Source organism: Vanessa cardui, chromosome 21 (assembly GCF_905220365.1).
Source record: "Vanessa cardui chromosome 21, ilVanCard2.1, whole genome shotgun sequence".
Lineage (NCBI taxonomy): Eukaryota > Metazoa > Arthropoda > Insecta > Lepidoptera > Nymphalidae > Vanessa > Vanessa cardui.
Window position 1 is genome coordinate 1,918,847 of NC_061143.1, and position 21,041 is coordinate 1,939,887.

General features: G+C 33.8%; 1 protein-coding gene across 1 annotated transcript in view; it reads left to right on the forward strand.

Annotated features, from left to right (window-relative positions):
* LOC124538753 (hemicentin-2-like) overlaps positions 1 to 21,041 on the forward strand; it is a 225,165-nt gene that overhangs the window by 192,922 nt on the left and 11,202 nt on the right. Inside the window, exons 13-16 of the mRNA XM_047115935.1 lie at positions 8,804 to 8,977; positions 9,867 to 10,019; positions 11,496 to 11,601; positions 20,204 to 20,343. Of these exons, the coding sequence (XP_046971891.1) occupies positions 8,804 to 8,977; positions 9,867 to 10,019; positions 11,496 to 11,601; positions 20,204 to 20,343 (573 nt within the window). The remainder of the gene's footprint in view (positions 1 to 8,803; positions 8,978 to 9,866; positions 10,020 to 11,495; positions 11,602 to 20,203; positions 20,344 to 21,041) is intronic.

Genomic DNA, 21,041 nt, shown 5'->3' on the forward strand with positions numbered 1-21,041 from the left:
CTACTCTAGTAACAACCTAATTGTAATTTTTTTTTTTTTTTTTTATGTTTGTTACCTCATAACTTTTTACTGGGTGGACCGATTTTGATAATTTTTTTTTTGTTTGAATGGTAGTGCTTCCCGTGGGTCCCATTTTTTTTATTTTTTTTCCGATGATGGTATCCGTATGAAAACGACGTAAGTCTTAAATTTGCATTATGTATGTGCGCGATAAATAGGTGAATAACTCAAAATTGGTTGGCACAATTTTGATGAATCTTTTAAAATTATAAAGGACATACTTTAAGGGTAGTTTGGTGAAAGTTTGGTAAGGTTCTGAGTATAGGATCCATGACAAATTAAGGGAACGGGAGGGAACGGAACAATTCTGAGGAGCACGTTAGCAATACTCGGTCGAATCTTTTATTTATGTGTTACTTGGATATTTGAATCACCATCCAGAACGTGGTTATGTTCATGTTATTGTCATAATCGAATATTAAAATTAACTAGCGACCCGCCCCGACTTCTCACGGGTGCAAAACTGATACTAAATATACTAAAGAATTTGTTTATTTACGACATCACATTGCAAACTTCTAAAATTGTCAGTGTTTCTTTACTATATTGTTCATTTATTATATACACAAACCTTCCCCTTGAATCACACTATCTATTAAAAAAACCGCATCAAAATCCGTTGCATAGTTTTAAAGATATAGGGACAGAGAAAGCGACTTTGTTTTATACTATATACGAACCAGCCCTCCTGTCACTAGTGGAGGCAATGAGGCGAGGTGGTATACTTTTGATAAAGCTTTTTGCACTACTGCTCCAAGCCCCAAGCGTTTCGACAGCAAATATAATATAATTATTCTATACATATAGAAAATTTAGAGTACCAGTTTATAATATGCATACACGGTATATTTATATTACAATTTTTGTCTGTCTGTCTGGATCGGCTTTATCGATTTTGATAGGACTTTCATTGGTAGAGGATGTAATGAGGAATAGCTTAGGCTACTTTTTTGACACGCTGCAATGTCCAAATACTGTCCAGCACTGCGTGCAGTCCTTGCTCATGCCACCACTCCATCACGTCGGGTGCCTCCCACAAACTACTTAATGTCAAAGGCCTAATACATAATTAATAACTTAAAGTAAAATCTGCAAACTGAACAATAACAATTAAATCAATCAATCGTTTTAAGGCACTGTGGGATCGACGATGTAAAGATTCGACGTAATTTCCCAAACGCTGCCCAACCTAGCTGAATTCTTCTATTCACCTCGTTCTCAAGGTTGTTTCTACCTAATCGCAAAGTCTGTCCGAGGTAGACATATTTTTGGAAAACCTCGAGGACGGTACCGTGTATCGCAATCGGTTCCGGTAGAAAATATTCATTGAATATATAATATATATAAGTTTTTGTTTTAAACAATAACATTTTTGTTAAATTCAAAATGGCACGAAGTCGCAGGCACAGCTAGTTCTTACATAAAACTTGTATTTTTATATGAAGAAGTATGTAAGCGAAACGAAAATATTATAAAATATTGATAAGTAGTTAGGAACGTTTGCTGTCAAAGAAGTCACCGCTACCTCTTACCCTCATTATAATTTCTCGAACGCCAACCACTCTACTCTAGTAACAACCTAATTGTAATTTTTTTTTTTTTTTTTTATGTTTGTTACCTCATAACTTTTTACTGGGTGGACCGATTTTGATAATTTTTTTTTTGTTTGAATGGTAGTGCTTCCCGTGGGTCCCATTTTTTTTATTTTTTTTCCGATGATGGTATCCGTATGAAAACGACGTAAGTCTTAAATTTGCATTATGTATGTGCGCGATAAATAGGTGAATAACTCAAAATTGGTTGGCACAATTTTGATGAATCTTTTAAAATTATAAAGGACATACTTTAAGGGTAGTTTGGTGAAAGTTTGGTAAGGTTCTGAGTATAGGATCCATGACAAATTAAGGGAACGGGAGGGAACGGAACAATTCTGAGGAGCACGTTAGCAATACTCGGTCGAATCTTTTATTTATGTGTTACTTGGATATTTGAATCACCATCCAGAACGTGGTTATGTTCATGTTATTGTCATAATCGAATATTAAAATTAACTAGCGACCCGCCCCGACTTCTCACGGGTGCAAAACTGATACTAAATATACTAAAGAATTTGTTTATTTACGACATCACATTGCAAACTTCTAAAATTGTCAGTGTTTCTTTACTATATTGTTCATTTATTATATACACAAACCTTCCCCTTGAATCACACTATCTATTAAAAAAACCGCATCAAAATCCGTTGCATAGTTTTAAAGATATAGGGACAGAGAAAGCGACTTTGTTTTATACTATGTATTGACGGAACTCCTAAACGGCATACAGTTAGGGTGCGATTTGGGACAGAATTTCTTACTGTCTTTAATCAAATTTTGTATATATGATGTGATGTCATATGATGTACGACATAGCATACGAATAGCTCTTTTGCAAAGTTTTTTTACTGAGGTCGATTACAGCCCATTCGAGGGTGGTACCTTGTAGTTTATGCCGCATGACGTATTAAAGCCGCATTTTCGAAAATCTATTTTTGCTTTATTCGAAAGTTTCTTTTGAAATTGTCCCCGCAGTAGTTTCTGATTCATTTAAACGGCACGCTTAATCTATCCATATTAAGAATAAAATGTTAGTCTACATCAGCTTCACTTAAAATCAAAAAATAAATAAAATTTTAACAAAAAGAAAAACCGACTTCAAACAAAACACTTTTTTAAAACAAATAAAAATGCACTAAAAAGTAATAAAAATAGTTGCATATTTAACATATTTTTGAGAGGCCTCCTAGGTAAAATGAAATGAAAAATATTAGACTACTTAAAAGTCGATTTACGATTATATAACGTAGTTATAGTTATTGTTATATTTGGAGCCGGTGGTATTGTTCTCCCATATATACAAAAAATGTTACCAGTTTATAATATTACTGCAATCATTTTCAAACGTCTTCAAAAAGGAGGAGGTTATAAATTCGTCTGTATTTTTTTTTTAAGTTTATTACCTCATAACTTTTCACTGGGTGGACCGATATTGATATTTTTTTTTGTTTGAAAGCTAGTGCTTTCATTTGGTTCTGTGTGGTGGTGGTAATTTAGTCCAGCTCTGATGATGGTATCCCTATGAAAACAATATAAGTCTTAAATTTGCATTATATATGTACGCGATAAATAGGCGAATAACTCAAAATCGTGCCAAAAATTATTGATGATTCTTTTTTGATTATAAAGGATATTCTTCAAGGGTAGTTTGGTGAAAGTTTGGTAAGGTTCCGAGCATAGGATCCATGACAAAGTAACAGAACGGAAGGGAACGGAACTTTTTTTAATAGATAGTTAGATTCGAGGGGAAGGTTTGTATATATAGTATATGGACAATATAGTAAAGAATCACTGATAATTTTAGAACTGTCTAATGTGATGTCGTAAATAAACAAATTCTGTAGTATATTCACTAGCAGTATTGCTCCCACGCGAAACCGGATAATCTAGTTTGGCGTTATATATTTCCAAGAATTGAGTTTTGAATTATCTACGAAATCTTAAATAATCTAACATCTGCGACAATGTATAAATTTTATGATTCGAAGATGATATTGAAGCGATGCTAAAGTAAAATTATATAAAGTAAGTGAAATCTTATTAATTTACTCAGCGACGAAGTTACCTAACTAGCTCTAATCAAAAGATATCTCCGGAAGTCAGATAGCTGGCGGGCTGTCAAAGTCAGTGTGTAAATTAATAATTTTAAACTTAATTAAAACATTCGCCGATATCCGAACTTAATGTAGAGACTACAATTTGTAATAAGGCTGATTATACGTAGCGTGACAATTTACAGTGTAATATTAATAGCCAATAAATTATCGATTGGGTAGCGTTCTTTTTTTGACGCTGTGGGTTAAAAATCATGCATGTGATGTTGTCCAATATGTTAAATATTTACTTGGTGGTAGCGCTTTGTGCAAGCCCGTCTGGGTAGGCACCACCCACTCATCAGTTATTCTAGCGCCAAACAAAAGTACTCAGTATTGTTGTGTTCCGGTTTGAAGGGTGAGTGAGCTAGTGTAACTACAGGCATAAGGGACATAAAATCTTAGTTCCCAAGGTTGGTGGCACATTGACGATGTAAGGATTAGTTAATGTTCCTTACAGCTTTATTGTCTATGGGTGATGGTGACCACTTACCATCAGGTGGCCCATATACTCGTCCGCCAACCTATACCATAAAACATGTATTTATTATATGTAAAGAAAATCACTACATTATAGTGTAACTTGTCTTATTATCTGTTCTGAGTTTGTCGCCTTGTCTATGTGGGAGATGACACTGTCACTGCCGTTGGGAATTTGTGTGTAAAGGTTGTGTTTCATATTGAAATAAAGACTTTAAATATTGTTTTTTGTTCTTACATAAAACACAATTACGACTTTGTTTCACTTACAATACTATTATAAAACAACAATACTATTACAACAACAACAAACACAACCACAACCACGCATTGAAAGTCAACTTGGAAGCTGAATGGTAACCTTTAGGACACGTTAAGTATCATTGTGTTGTTTCGTATTGTTATTGTTTTTTTTGTATATTAAGTTAGTCAGTATAGTTATAGTTAGTTAATATATATATTTTTTGTTTAAAATTTTACCGTGTCCTAATAAATATTTCTTTCCTTCTTTATTATATATATATACAAAATCAAAATCACTAGACCGGAATAAGTTTGAATCTTCAAAAATAGAGCTTACTCTTTTCTTAAAGGCCGACAACGCATCTACAATTCCCTATGGTGCTGCAGATGTCCATGAGCGTAGTAGTCCCTTTTCATTAGATGAGACTCCTGCTCGTTTGCCATCTCCAAATGTAGATCCAAGAAGAACTGAAAAGGAACTAACTAGTAACTGTTTCGTTAAACACATAGCTATTAATAAGATAAATTATACACACATATGAAGTCCGTGTAAAATTAGCGGTCCTAGAGCTAATTTATGCTTCTATATGTTGGACCATTACACATATATTAACATAATATACAGTTATTACATTTCAAGGTCATGTATACTTATTTTCATAATATGGAGTAAGTACAATTGCAGTCGCTATGTAAACAATTTTGGGTTGAACAAATTAATTTATCATCAAAATAAACTTTATTCAAGGGACTTTTACAAGCACTTTTGAATCGTCAATTAACAATTAGTGAAGCTACCACCGGTTCGGAAAGTAAATTCTACCGAGAAGAACCGGCAAGAAAGTCAGATGTTAAAGTGTATTGAGTGTAGTGTATTTGATTGGCTTGACCGTTGCTGTTTGATTTTTCTCACTAAAAATAATGCGTTCCACAGGTATTGTTTTGTATTGTTTGGGCATGTGAGACTCACCGATGGACAGGATACCTAGCGTGCTCTTTTACCCTGGATACCCACCCACTAACAAATGACTGTTCGTTTATTAGTGGGTATCCAGGGTCTCTCATCGGTCTTTTGGCGGGCGTCACGGGATCTCTTTCACAGTTCACCATGACGAGCCCTTTGCTCCAATGTGGTTCATTGTATACACAATTTTATACAGATGGTAGAATATAATTCAATGCAAGTATTTTCAAGATGTTTTTACCACCATGAGGCAATTCATTCACTTTCAAATTAAGTTGTGCATTTATTGTACTTGCATAAATTTCTATCAGTAATATTCAGTTAGGTTATAGAAAATAACCAATACGAAAATATTGGACTGTTTCCGTTTTAAAAATAGTATGAGCTAAAGTAATTATATACAAATATTTGGCCCAATGGTTAAAACACGTGCATCTTAACCGATGATTGCGGGTTCAAACCCAGGCAAGCACCATTCATGTGCTTAATTTGTCTTTATAATTCATCTCGTGCTCAGCGGTCAAGGAAAACATTGTGAGGAAACCTGCATATGACAAATTTCATAAAAATTCTGCCTCATGTGTATTCCATCAATCCGCATTGGAACATCGTGGTGGAACATGTTCCAAACCTTCTTAAAGGGAGAGGAGGCCTTTAGCCCAGCAGTGGGAATTTACGGGCTGTTGTTGTTGTTGTTGAAACTAATATTTAAAGACAAAATGTCATAATTCCCTTGAAATAGTCCTATTTTGGGTGTCATTTATACCATGATGACCCTCAATTTGATTAGTATATACGTCACGCTGAAAATCTACAAATATATTTTTCGCTTTAAATACCGAAGCCAATGCTGTTGGGGTTGGCAATAAATATTAATTAAGCTTATAAGCCGTATTATTTGGCTATAAAATATCCGCATACTTAAGTTGGTCGCGGGCCAATATTCTATGCGTTAAATAAAATTAATGACACAGTCGAGAGTTGTGTGGCATAGTGTGTGGGCTGCCTTATTCGCTATCCGCTTACATTCTAAAATACGATCAAAGTTTCGTTGCAAAATCGTACCCCAATACGAAATGGGTAACGGTATAACTCCAGACTTAAAGACTTGCGCTTTTTTAACTCCGGGCCCTGGGTTCCCATTGGTTAATTAAGATATATATGGAATTCAATATGAAATCATTTTTAATTCATAAACGATCGATGAATACTCTAGAAAATATAAATTATCTGTTATGTGGTGATGATATATGTATACTTAACAATATTATCGCGGAATTTTTCCTAGAATTTGATACTATTACTCCACGACTGCCAACTGTCAAAATGTATATTTCCCAAAATGGCGGCAATAATAATACTTAACTAGTAATTGTAACTACTAAATTTTATGCCGGTTGCACTCGGTAGAATCTACATTTGAAACCGGCGCTAGTGTTACTTAATATTGTTCTGTAAAATGACGATTCAAAGGTACTTTTAGAAGCCTACTCGATTAAATTATATAATATTGATTTCGATTTAAAATTTCTACTATTATTATGAATAGAAAACTAATTTTGTTCGTTATGCTCCCACGACTAAGTCACTCAAACTATAATCATGACCCTCCCGTCAATGACGTCGTCCAAAGCCCAGACCGGACCTCACAGGAGGCACACGCGCATTCTGAACCCTTAAGTGTGTCCCAACATCAAGGCTTAAGTAGTTTAGCTCGCCTAACCTAATCCGGTGATGCTGTAGAGACCACTAGAGAAACATTTGCATATGATGATACATTTTCTGGAACAAAAAAAGGGTAACATATAAATATCAATATAACTCCATAACCTCCGACTGCCCCCATGCCCCTAATGCCTGGTGAAGCGTATGTAAACTAAATATCATAAAAATTTAATATCGAATGATTATTTTAAACGCCAATATATTTTTTAAAAAGAGCTAATATTTATAAAACTAGAACAATTCCGAAAATATCTTTCATACAACAATTTTTTGCCATAAAGAGTTTAAAAAAAAATGTTTAAAACTAAAACTCTAAAAAAGGTTACATTTAAACTATATACAAAGGTGAAAAATTCAAAACGCGCGTTCTAAAAAGTCCAGTTACGGCCATCTTTTATTAGTTTTATTTTTAATGGCCTGACCGGCCAGTGTTTTAAAAACGGTTTCGGTTCGTTTAAATAAAAATTTTCAATCGTTTAAACTCAATTGTGTCACGTAAAATAAAATACGTAACGCTTCATATAAAAGTCTACCACCTAATCATACTTCATAATATCCTTACATAGTATAAAACAAAGTAGCTTAACGTTGTCTGTCTCTATGTATTCTTAGATCTTTAAAATTACGCAACGGATTTTGATGCAGTTTTTTTTAATAGATAGAATGATTCGAGAGGAAGGTTATTGTAAATAAAAACACATAGACAATATCGTAAAGTAATACTGATAATCTTAGAAGTTTCTAATGTGATGTCGTAAATAAACAAATACTTGTTCTCTCAAGCAGTCGATTAAATATTTTTAATGTACAATTCAAATAAAATTCCTTTATTCAAGTAAGTAGGCTTTTACAAGCACTTTCAATTCGAATTTCTACATTGACAAGGCCGGGAATCGAACCCGGGACCTCAAATTGACGTACCCATGAAAACCGGTTTACACACTCAAATAAAAAAAAAACTTATATGATATTGTTTTTTGTATGGCTTTAGTTTTAAATAGAGTTTGAGCCCGGGTCCATTTTCTAATTTATTAAAATGTTTTTAGTAAAGTTGGGAAACTTTTTAAACTCGAAACAAAAGCGATTCAAGTTGTTTTAGTAGTTGTTTCCACTTTGACTATCAATAAGTAAGTGCTCTGTATTGAATAAAGAAATTTGCATTTGAATAAGCCTATTTCTCTACTTCTTCAAGTAAATTATTTGATTAATAAACATTATGAATAAGCTTTTGGTCCATTTCGAAGTAATGGTAGTTATACATTTTATGAAATCTCGTAAATTGACATTTCTAAGAGTTTATTTGAATCTCAAGTATATAAAACAAAGTCGCTTTCCATAATCTATACACTTAGGTCATTTAAAATACGCAACGCATTTTACTGCGATTTTCATCAATAAACAGAAATTTCGGGAGGAAGGTTTCAAGGTCAAAAATTTCCTAGAAAAAACTTGCCTCGCCTGAAAAAGTTTTTTTTATGTTTGGTCTTTAATTTATCGGTTATATTTATTTATATATATTAAAGATTAATCTGATTTAATGTACAGAAAAAATAAAATGACAACCGACTATAGAAGTAGATTGTAAAAATATTTGACAAGAAACTACATAGAACTAAGAATTATTAAAATTTTTAATCTGTCAGCTCGTCCGTCCCCGCCAAGAAACTGCACAGCTAAGAGAACCGTGAAGAAAGACGAAACCTTCCTAACCGTGCGCTGCTTAGCTGGCTACGACGGTGGACTCAGCCAGCATTTCGTGCTGGAAATCGTTGGTGACACGAGTAAAATTCTCGTCAATACTACTGCTGGGAAATCAGGTTAGTAAAGTGTAAAAGTAAGAGAATATTAATGTCCCACTAATGGGAGAGAGGGTTTGGAATTGATTCCACCGCGGTGCTCTAATGCGGCTTAGTGGTTACACATCGCAGATTCTAATCGACCACGTACAGATTTCCTCACATTTTTTTTCTCACTGAAGAGTATTTATAAATTCAAAGAGAAGACATTAATTTAGTGGGGCTTGCACCGGTTTTGAACTCAGATTCCGCGATTGAGATTCTTGTCTCTTAACTATTGGAATAGCAAGGCTCCGTATTCAGTTAAGGTCAAGAATAAAAAATGTGATAAGTTATTTCTTGAAGACTGTTGTTAAATAGCACTTGATCCTAATTACGACATGTTTATGTTAATAAATGATAACGATGCATCGTATGAAGCACGGGTGTATACATATATTCATATACATATAATACGTTCATAGTATTGTTCTAAACATGGTTTAAAATTCGTCAATGATAAATTTCCTTAGGATCTCAAATTTTTGGCAAATTCTATCGATTTTATTGAATGTCATAATAGCTACAAGTTGTATCATCATTACTCAGATCACGATTAATACGTATACGAAACCATATAATTGTTTGTTGTATGGGATTGTTTCGTATCCAAAAATAAGCAACAATGCCGGTGCAATTCTAGATATAGCTATTCAGGTTAGGAGTTTATTTATGTATAATCCATATCCTCTGGATCATTCTATAAGTAGTTCCATAATAAAACCAACTAGGTATCAAAAGCAACCTATCATGATCTTATTAATAAAATATTGCCTATTTGTATATTCGTTCATTAATTTAAACCAAAATTAGAATTGACTAAACATGGCGAATTTATTCGAGGATATGTAATGGAAGGGTTTTATTTCAGATTTCCACACAGTATGGCTAAACGTGAGTTGGTCAGAACTTGAAGCGTTATCTGAAGATGAAATGCTGACGGTCAGCGCCAGGAACAGCAAGGGTGTCTCCGATCCAGTTCTCATTCGAGATCTCGTGTATAAAGACGCTGCGAAGCATATTGGTAAGCTGATCTAAAAGACTGATGTATATTGTTATTATTTTTTTACGGTCTTCTAACTTTGAAGCTAGTACGAGTTGAACAGTTACAATTTTTGTTCTATTTGTTAAATTGTCCTTTAAAATGATCAGAAATGAAACAGGACAATAATATCTACAACGAAAGATACTTCATTGCTTCCAGATTCGAATTCCATTATAGCTTTTTCAACTGGTGAACAAGCATCTTCATTTCAAAGATTTGCCTATCTGCTACTATTTGAAATATATCCAAATTAAATAATATTTAATTTAGAAAATGTCAAACATCTGACCATAAATAGAATGAAAGATTTATATTCGTATAATAATAAAACTCCAGGTAGGATGCAATAATATCTAAATGCTGCTCATATATTATGAGACTCAAAATTGCATAACGTATTTCATATTCCATTCCAGCTAACATCCAATAAGGTTTCCTATAAATATAATTCCTTAAATCCCGGAATTGGAAAATCTAAAATTTTAATCTAATAAAAATTAATCCGATAACGTTTCGCGTAATCCCATTTCGTATGCAATTTGCAACTCAACAATACAGCAATATGTTGTATCGTATAATAGTAATTCTGTTTGCATCCCGTGGGAGTGGACGGATAGCGTATGCTTGGTTATTGCTGTCTGGGAAGGTACTAGCGGGACTGAATTAGTTCTACTTATAGATAAGCCACAGGATATTTTAATACACGTATTGGATTCACTTTGAAGGTTCACTGGCTTGTATTGGATTAATTTTAGATTTCGAAATGCATATTAAAACTTTAATATTTTAAGTCGTGCCTTGGTTTAATTTGGTCCTGTTCCAATTTGTGATGTACTAACTCGCATTGGATCAACACGGCGGAATAAGATCCAAGCCTTATCTTCAAATAGGAAAGGCTTTATCCAAATTTGGCTGATCGTTACAGTTATTTGAATTTTAAATACGACAGCTTCTTTCAAAGAATCTTAATCTAAGCATGATCTTAATCATGATCTGAATCTCAATCTAAGAAGAATGCTATTCTGTTATTTTTTATTAGCTAAAATCAAAATCATACGATCTTAGATAAATATTTAAGTATTCAGAAAATGACTATATTTTCTGAATACTTAATTTACTAAATACATTCAATATAAATAATTTGGTTTAAACTTTAAAAAATTAATTTAAGTGTAATTTGTTACTTTCTTCTTCTTCTATTGAAGCAAAGTCCTTTCTCTCCTTTATATGAGAAGGTATGAAGCTTATCTCACTATATGTATATGAGTAAATGCAAAATAATTACAGGCACGCGGGACATCACACCTTAGTTTCCAGAGTTGATTACGCCTTGACGGTATAAGGTTTTTCATACCATCTGACATTTGCAACTCTGAAAAATTAAATGACAAAACAACTATGGCGATCAGCAAACTATCAGTTTGTCTAATAAGTAACGTTAATCTCTTCAAACAGAGGATACAACACGAGCGATGTCAAAAATTCCTGCTGCAGCCGCAATCGCTGGTGCAGCTGTTGTCCTTACCGTCAGTGCTGTCATCTTGGTGCTGGTTCTGCGAAAGTAAGTCTACATACCATTATAATCAAACTAAATTAAATACCAATAATAAGTATACCTTACATCTATGTAAGATTTTGTTGTAAGTACAATCAGAAAAACATTTAGCTAATCGACTTTTTAATTTTTCTTCATTATATTACGTTATTTATTATTGTTTTATCACAAAAAAGGTTTGTATATATTTATCTAGACACGCGGTAGTGTGTCAGCCAAGTTCAGGTAACGGGACTGGCGAGTTAAACCGTGTGTAATATTACACGAACCATTTGGAGCCAGTTTTGACCCTCCCATAGCTCAAAAACTATTTATAAACGTGTCAAATTTGGCTCATATATAAGTAACAGTAAACTTTAACAGTTTATATATTAAACAGTAGACAGCTCCGTATTTTTTCAACCTTGTTGATTATGTTCTGATCGATTGCAGTCACGGCAGTTAATCTCAAGGGGCCAAGTAACTACTCAGGACATGTTTAAATTTTATGTTTTTTTTTCAGTAGGATAACCAAAAGTAGATACTATATCATATAAACATAATAAAAATACAATTCAAAATTCTTGGAAAATTTACAAGTAATCTTAAGGGGCCAAGTAACTACTCAGGACATGTTTAAATTTTATGTTTTTTTTCAGTAGGATAACCAAAAGTAGATACTATATCATATAAACATATAAAAAATAAAATTCAAAATTCTTGGAAAATTTACCCGAAGTCTCACCGTGCACTATAACATCAATGATATATCTTATCTATTATATAATAAATAATAATTAATAAAACCATAAAATTATAATATATACCATAAAATTAGTAAAATACATAAGCGTATGCTCAAACAAAGGTGTAGTATACTATGTGTATTTCCTCTCAAAATCGGATGGAATGTCAAATCAAACACAATCGAAAACAATTCAGGTACAGGACCGCTTTACGTGGTTTTGCAGACACGGAACACGCTTCAAACATCTATACTCCAGGCTCCCACTGAACATTTGTAGATAGAACTATTTTTTATCGACTTGACCTGGGGTTTTATAATCAAAATCGCATGGCTTTATATCTAAGTAGCCACTAAATCAACGATTCAATCAAATTCCACCCTCAGTCTGTGATTAGAGCTACTACACAATTTATTAAATAAGGGTTACACAAAATATTTCGAAAGATAGAAACGATTGCATAAGAATAAAATAATCCTAATATATAATTCTATTTATCATTTATTTTAAGAATAAAGGGCACACATCTAGTACGTCACCAGATTTGTTGTTCTTATCTTTACATAGTATAAAACAAAGTCGCTTTTTCTGTCCCTATGTCACTTTGTACGCTTAAATCTTTAAAACTACACAACAGATTTTGAAGCGGTTTTTTTAAATAGATAAAGTGATTCGAGAGGAAGGTTTTTATATATAATACATAGAAAATATAGTTAAGTAACACTGATAATTTTTAAAGTTTCTAATGTGATGTCGTAAATTAACTAATTCTGTAGTATATTTAGTATTGCACCCTTGCCAAGGCGGGTTGCTAGTTGTTGATAAGACATAAAAAGTATCCCAAGAAAGATTCTTTAGTTTCATCATTCGGTTCAGTTTGCTCTTGCAACAGAAACAAATAGACCGACAGAATCAAATCAAATATTAGTACCTATAGATATAAAATTATTGATGAAAGTGACCAGACTTTTAGTCCAGAATATTCATTTTTTTCAAACGCCGCATCGTTTTGTTGCGGTCACCGGCTCACCGCGCTACCGTGATGGAAATACGATATACTCGAACTGTTTTATTTTGAAAATTTGGCTTGCCCAAGCTCCTGTAGCTTGGGAAAGTAAAGCGTGTCATAAACGTATATTTATTTAATGTAAAAAAACCACGAGAGCCTGTAAATTTCCCAATGCTGGGCTAAGGCATCCTCTCCCTTTGAAAAGAAGGTTTGGAACATTTTCCACCACGCTGTTCCAATGCGGGTTTTTTGGAATACACATTTGGCAGAATTTCTATGAAATTGCAGGTTTCCTCGCGATGTTTTCCTTCGCCGCGGAGCTCGAGATGAATTATAAATACGAATTAAGCACATGAATATTCAGTGGTGCTTGCCTGGGTTCGAACCCGGTCATCGGTCAACATGCACGCGTTCTAACCACTGAGCCATCTCGGCTTTAAAACGATGAACTAAAATTGTGTCGACAAGTGTTGCCCCAAAATGTATTTCGTAAGTTAACAATGGAATTGGGTTGCTTTTAAGTAGCAAAAGTACTTTAATTGATGAACGAGTAATGTAATATTGGGCACCCTTAAAAATGTATTTCACAAGAAATTTAATTTTAGTCAGCAATCAACGGGAAATCAAAATATTTAATTTCGTACATCAAATAAAATTCAAACGTAATCGATCAGTTCTAAAATTTATTGGTTATAAATAATATATTTACAAATCAACGGATTGTATGATTCCGTTGAACTAATAATAATGGTGTACATATATGTATATACTATATACATATATACACGCCTAAACCAAATTCAAACTCAAATTCCTTTATTCAATACTAGAAGTCGCGGCTATGCTCGCCTTTTAGGAGGTTGGTTGTCATATGTTAAGCAAAAAAGAACCCTATGTCCTTACTAAGACATCAAGTCTACTACATACCAAATTTCGTTCATTTTGGTTCAGTCGTTTGCCAGTGAAACAGTGACAGACATCCAGACAGACAGACCGACAGAGTTACTTTCACATTTACTTTACTCTCATATTAGTATAGAGCATTACATTTACTTATAATCAAATCAAACACCAACGTTGATTCAGAAAATAATATCTGTAATACCCTGCGATGAACCGGCAAAAGAAAGTCCTTTTTTCTTGATTTGGTATTTATAGACACAGCACTAAATGAAATGCAATTTAGTATGAATGAAGCTTGATCGCTAACGAAGAACATAAGTTAATTACAATAGTATGTAGTATTCTTGGTGGTAGGGCTTTGTGCAAGCCCGCCTGGGTAGGTACCACCCACTCATCAGATATTCTACCGCTAAACCAAAGTACCCAATATTGTTGTGTTCCGGTTTGAAGGGTGAGAGAGCCAGTGTAATTACAGGCACATAGCATCTCAGTTCCCAAGGTTGGTGGCGCATTGACGATGTAAGGAATAAAACTAGTTAAAACGGATTTGAATCGCGTATATTAATTATTTTTGGCATCCCGACGTTTCGAGCACTTTACAGCGTTCGTGGTCACGGGTAGACGCGTTTTAACTCTTTTTATTTCAATGTGTAATCGCGATAATTTAAGACAACATGATGTAAGTAATAGTTAATATTTCTTACAGCGTCATTGTCTATGAGTGATGGTGACAACGTACCATTAGGTGGCCCATATGCTCGTCCTCTAACCTATTCTAAAAAAAAGTATGCTTTTCTTATAACTAAAACTTACAACAGATCTAACTTAACATGCGAGTGAACCAATGGGCGAAAACAAATTTCCTATACCTTTAAATTATGCTATCAAAATAACATTTGATATTTAATTGCTTACCGAATATTTAAAATGAATTACCATTAAATTACTTGCCCTATTCAATAACTTTAAAATGGACTTGAGAGAATTCGTTACAATAAATTAATTAATTTGAAAATTCGTTTGATTGGCGCTCACTGAAAAAATATACTAAATATCTTTTAATAATTATAGAACCACATTATTAAATTTCTTAATGATACTATGTAGGTAATAAAGTATATTTTAAGATTTTTAAATTCACATGCAAGTAAAGCTTTTGTAATGGTTAATTTCCATATCTATTAATTATTGCCTGCGACCTTGTTCGAGTTTTAGGGGTTAGGTAATGGTAAAAGTAGGTAAAAAATTACTTTTAGACAAAGCCTTCGGACATTAAGTCTGTTCTTTATTCAAATCCTATCATTAAACAACAACAGCCTGTAAATTCCCAATGCTGGGCTAAAGGCCTCCTCTCCTTTTGAGGAGAAGGTTTGGAACATATTCCACCACGCTATTCCAATGAGAGTTCTTGGAAAACACATCTGGCAGAATTTCTATGAAATTTGTCACATGCAGGTTTCCTAACGATGTTTTCCTTCACCGCTGAGTACGAGATGAGTTATAAAGACAAATTAAGCACACGAATCAGCGGTACTTGTATGGGTTTGAACCCGCAATCATCGGTTAAGATGCACGCGTTCTAACCACTGGGCCATCTCGACTCGTACGATCTCGATCATTAAAGCATTTAAATAAATTGAAAACCATTTGTACCGATTAAGACCAATGGTTAGACCACGTAAATCTTTACCGATGATTGCGAATAAGAATTTATAATTCATCTGCTAGGCAGGACCATATTCGCATTTGTGAGGTGTGAATCAACCACATAAGCAGATAGGTGGAATATGATCCAAACCTCAAAAGAAAATACGAAACTACTTACCTTACTTTTTACTTGGTGGCAGGGTCTTGTGGAAGCCCGTCTGGGTAGGTATCACCCACTCATCTGTTATTCTATCACCAAATAACACTCATTATTGTTGTGTTCCGGAATGGTGAGTGAGCCAGTGTAACTACAGGCACAAGGGACATAACATCTTTGTTCCCAAGGTTGGTGGCACATTGACGATGTAAGGAATAGTTCATATTTCTTACAGCGTCATTGTCTATGGGTGATGATCACCACTTACCATCAGGTGGCCCATATGCTCGTCCGACAACCTATACCATAAAAAAGCGAAAACTTATTCCACACGGTGATTACTTAGTGGTCGTCCAAATCAGAACACAAGTAATATAAATAAACGAATATTGAATATTCCTGTTTGGCTGTGGAATATGTACTAAATGGAAGCATCTTCCCAGATAGGCTTGCGTAAAGCCTACTACTTCCATCGATTTTTCTTAGATTACGTTATATTCTTCACCAAGTCATCAGTGATATTTAGAAAAGTAAGTGTAATGCTTTTAAATTGAATAAAATATTTTGTATTTATTTAAATAGCTGTTATTTAATTAGGACCGGTTGGCCCATTTGGTCCATAAAAAGGAACTCTTGTTTATCTTTCTAATTCATCATACAGCCATGGAATAATAAACTATTGGAATAATAAAAGCCGTTAACTGATATCTGATCCATTTCCAACTTCCAACTTTTGATTGCATATATAAGATATATAAGAAGGATGACGGATGGTGTCATGACTTATAAAATATTGTAACAAACCCATATACGAATCCAGCTATAGTTTTGTTGTATTATTCCCTGAATGCGTATGTCGAAGATGATGACCCTTAACCAAAGAATCTTGCCGGTTCTCCGTTATATATTTTCGATCAAAAGTTATATATCATATATCTATCGAAATATAGTTGCCATTTTTAGATATCTTGATTAGTCTTGGAAATATTATGATGGTCTTATTATCGATACATTTTACATTTTTTCCGCGTATTTGCTCATAGCTCATAACTGGATTTAGGTAGATAACGGCATTATAGATATACTAAGGCTGAATAGCTGAGAAAAGACTACATTTAGCAATAGACGTTAGATGCAGTACACTTCACCGTGTAAACAGTTCGATTCCGTAAAGGACTAATATTTGTCCACACGAGTATGTGATTGTCGTAACTTGCGTATGTGTGTATGTTACGTGTATCCTGAAACATAACGGCGTTTCGCATGTGTGAAATGCCTTAATATTTTTGTTTTCGTAACCGAACAATCTGTGCTGATATAGCATTTATTTACATTCGTATAAAATGTCCGTCAATTTTTCGAATCAAATGACCTTTATTTTTGTGAATTGCATCCATTTTATCATGTTATGATTTAAAGGAATTAATGATGAACGATTTGGAAGTAGATTTTAACTTTAACTTTAAAAACAAAGTTGCTTTTTTATACATATAAATTTCCCACTAATAGGCTAAGGCCTCCTCCTCCTAAAATTATAATAAAACAAACTCATGTCAACCCGTGCAAGGCCGGGGAGGCTGCTAGTTAATACATAAAATATAGCAAAAGCATATTCGTTCCTACTGCATGTCCCATGATCATTCTTTTCTTTATTTCGTCTTATCTTACTTACCTGTATTACCTGTATAAAGTTACCTTTTTAGTAAATAAAACTGTGAACCTGGATTTGATATAATAATTTATTTTATAAAACTGGTATTATTAAGCTGGTAAATAGGTTTCATTTATATGGCAATACACAGAAAGGAAAGGCACTTCTCATTTATCGAGTTGTTTAAAATTGAGTTCGTTACCTGCACTTGACGTTCAACGAACACAACACAAAAATAGGAAATTACAAGCTTCCCAAGCACTGATTATAAAATATTTTGCATATATTTAATACTAAGCCAACAGAAATTAATAATAAATATTGGACGACATCACATACATTACTTTGATCCCATTGTGAGTAGCTAAAGCACTTGTGTTATGGAAAATCAAAAGTATCGTTACTTACGCTACTGATTTGAAATCCTCCAAATGTTGTATTGATTTATCATTTACAACAGTCATTTTATCATATTCTATATTAAAACAACTACTAAACCATCGGACATAAGGGTAAATATGTTACGATTAGCATGTTATAAATAAATAAGTATTGGAAAACATCATATACAGTACTCTGATCCCAATGTGAGTAGCTAAAGCACTTGTGTTATGGGAAATCAGAAGTAACGACGGTATCACAAACAGACCCAAGACAACATAGAAAACGTTTGAACATTTTCTACATCTACTCGGCTGATCGAACCTCGAAGTGGCGTACCCATGAAAACCGGTGTACATACCACACGACCTAGAGGTCGACAAATTAATATCCTTTATATTTAAAATATATAAATAAATATAATCAAATTTGTACAGTCAGAGTAAGAAAACTTTCGTCAGTTTTCAAATTAATTCCTTTATCAAGTCTCAAACTCTTAGTACCTTTTGAATCTGTACATCAAATCATCGCGACGCAATATGTCATTCTCGATGTTATAGTAAGCAGATTATCGTTCATACTGAGCACACGAAAATAGATCTTAAAGTGACGAACCTTTTCTTATCTCAACTGTACTTTTCTGTTGCTGTATTGGTTCTTACATTAGTCATCTCACGCACACTAAGACATTTGTAAGCGCAAGCGACACCCATACTAATGAACGCTGATAATTTGAGGGAGGCATGGGAAGGGAGAGGTCTGTTCCTTGTGAGGTAATAGCTCTATACAACGATTTGAGTAAAGTATCTGATGACGTCATTTTTTCATCTTGACACATCGATATAAAGATATTCAGCAAGTTCCTAAAATTTTGATTATTAATTATTTAACTTGTAAATCTATAAAAATAATATTAATGAGTTTATATGTGGGTAGCATATGTTGATTTTCATGCAAGAAAAAATATGAAAGTTCTGTTTAATTAACATATTGTGATTTTAGTGTCGGAAAAGATTCACTGATGAAATTCTTTCGCGTTCTTCTAGACACATCTACATTTCAATTTAATATACATTTGGAACCAACTATCATTCTAAATTTAATTTCATCTTCCAATGTATTTGTAAGAGCCTAGTTAAATAGAGTATTTACTTGGTAGGGCTTTTTGCACGCTCATATGGATATTAGTAAAACTCGATTTTTTTAATGCGTTATTGTAGAACTAATATTTAATGTCCTCTTTGCCTGTACTTACACTGGCTCACTCACCCTTCAAACAAAACACAATTCGAAGCTTTGCTCGGCGGTAGAATATAATATGATGAATGACACAACTTACATTTGTAATATTATAAGTACGGGCACATAAAATCTTGGACAATAAACTTATTCAATATATATTCATTTTATTGTTTAATTATAATTGGATACCATTCCGAAAATCCTGAGACCCTGGATACTCGAGGCGAATAAAAAACATTCAGTTTTTTTAACGAAAAATTCACAATCATCAATTAGTAGCCCTTTGGGAGTTCTAGTAAAGTTCCTAGAGCTAAAATCTTTCCATTGGAATTACCGATCTATCAAATTATGAGAGTGGAAGTAAATAGAAACAGGGAGTAAATATGTCTTGGGTACGTGGGTAGGTGGACTGCCTTGAGATACGCCGTGAGCAATATCTGTCGGTACGCTTAAAATTTAAAAAAATAAATACAATTATATATAATAGGAGCTGAGGTGTCCCAGTGGTTAGAACACATGCATCTTAACCGATGATTGCGAGTTCAAACCCAGGCAAGCACCACTATATATATGTGCTTAATTTGTGTTTATAATTCATCTCGTGCTCGGCGGTGAAGGAAAACATCGTGCACAACAACTTGCATGTGTCTGATTTCATCGAAATTCTGCCATATGTGCATTCCACCAACCCACATTGGATCAGCGTGGTAGAATATGTTCCAAACCCTCTCCTTAATGGTAGAGGAGACCTTATCTCGGCAGTGGGAAATGTAGATTGTACAGGCTCTTACATTACATTAGTTACTCTTCTTACTTTACTAAATACAATAATAGAATTAAATTTAAAATGTTGCCAGACGAATTAAAAATCTTATTCATGATTCTCGTGACAGGCGGAACGAAACGACGACGAGCAGTAAGCGTCCATCACAGAGTGTGGTTCAAGTGGACGCGAATGGCAGGAGATATCTGATCGCATATCCAGCATCAGACAAATTGGAAAGAAAACCTGATATACTGAACCCGAAAGCCGGTGAGTAATATGTTATGCTATATTTTTTATGGTAAGTTACCCACCATTACCCATAGACAATGACGCTGTAAGAAATATTAACTATTCCTTAAATCGTCAATGCAGCACTAACCTTGAGAACTAAGACATTATGTCCCTTGTGCCTGTAGTTACACTGGCTCACTCACCATTTAAACCGGAACACAACAATACTGAGTACTGTTGTTTGGCGGTAGAATAACTGATGAGTGCGTGGTACCTACTCAGACGGGCTTGCACAAAGCCCTACCACCATATTTTAACTATAACCAAATCAAATTAAAATATACTTTAATCAAGCAGGCTTTTACAATCACTTTGGATTGTAGTAAAAAGAAATCCGCACATACTATTTATTATTTACGTTAGATTATGTATGTATTATTATGAAATAAAAAAAAAAATAAATCATTAGCTCGGGCCACGTCTCCCAAGAAGACGACCACTGATGATTACGATTGATGATTAGTAAAAATATATAATATAAAACGACAAAATTTTAATGCAAAATGTAAAAAAGGCACGGGCTACTGTGAGCCCGTGGATGTAAATTAAATAAAAAAAAGCACTTTGGATCATTTGACAGACTATTTTAAGTGAAGTTATTGGATTTGGATGCATGTTCTTTCGAGAACAACTAGCAAGAAACTCAGTACAATTCCTGTTGTCAAGTCATTTAT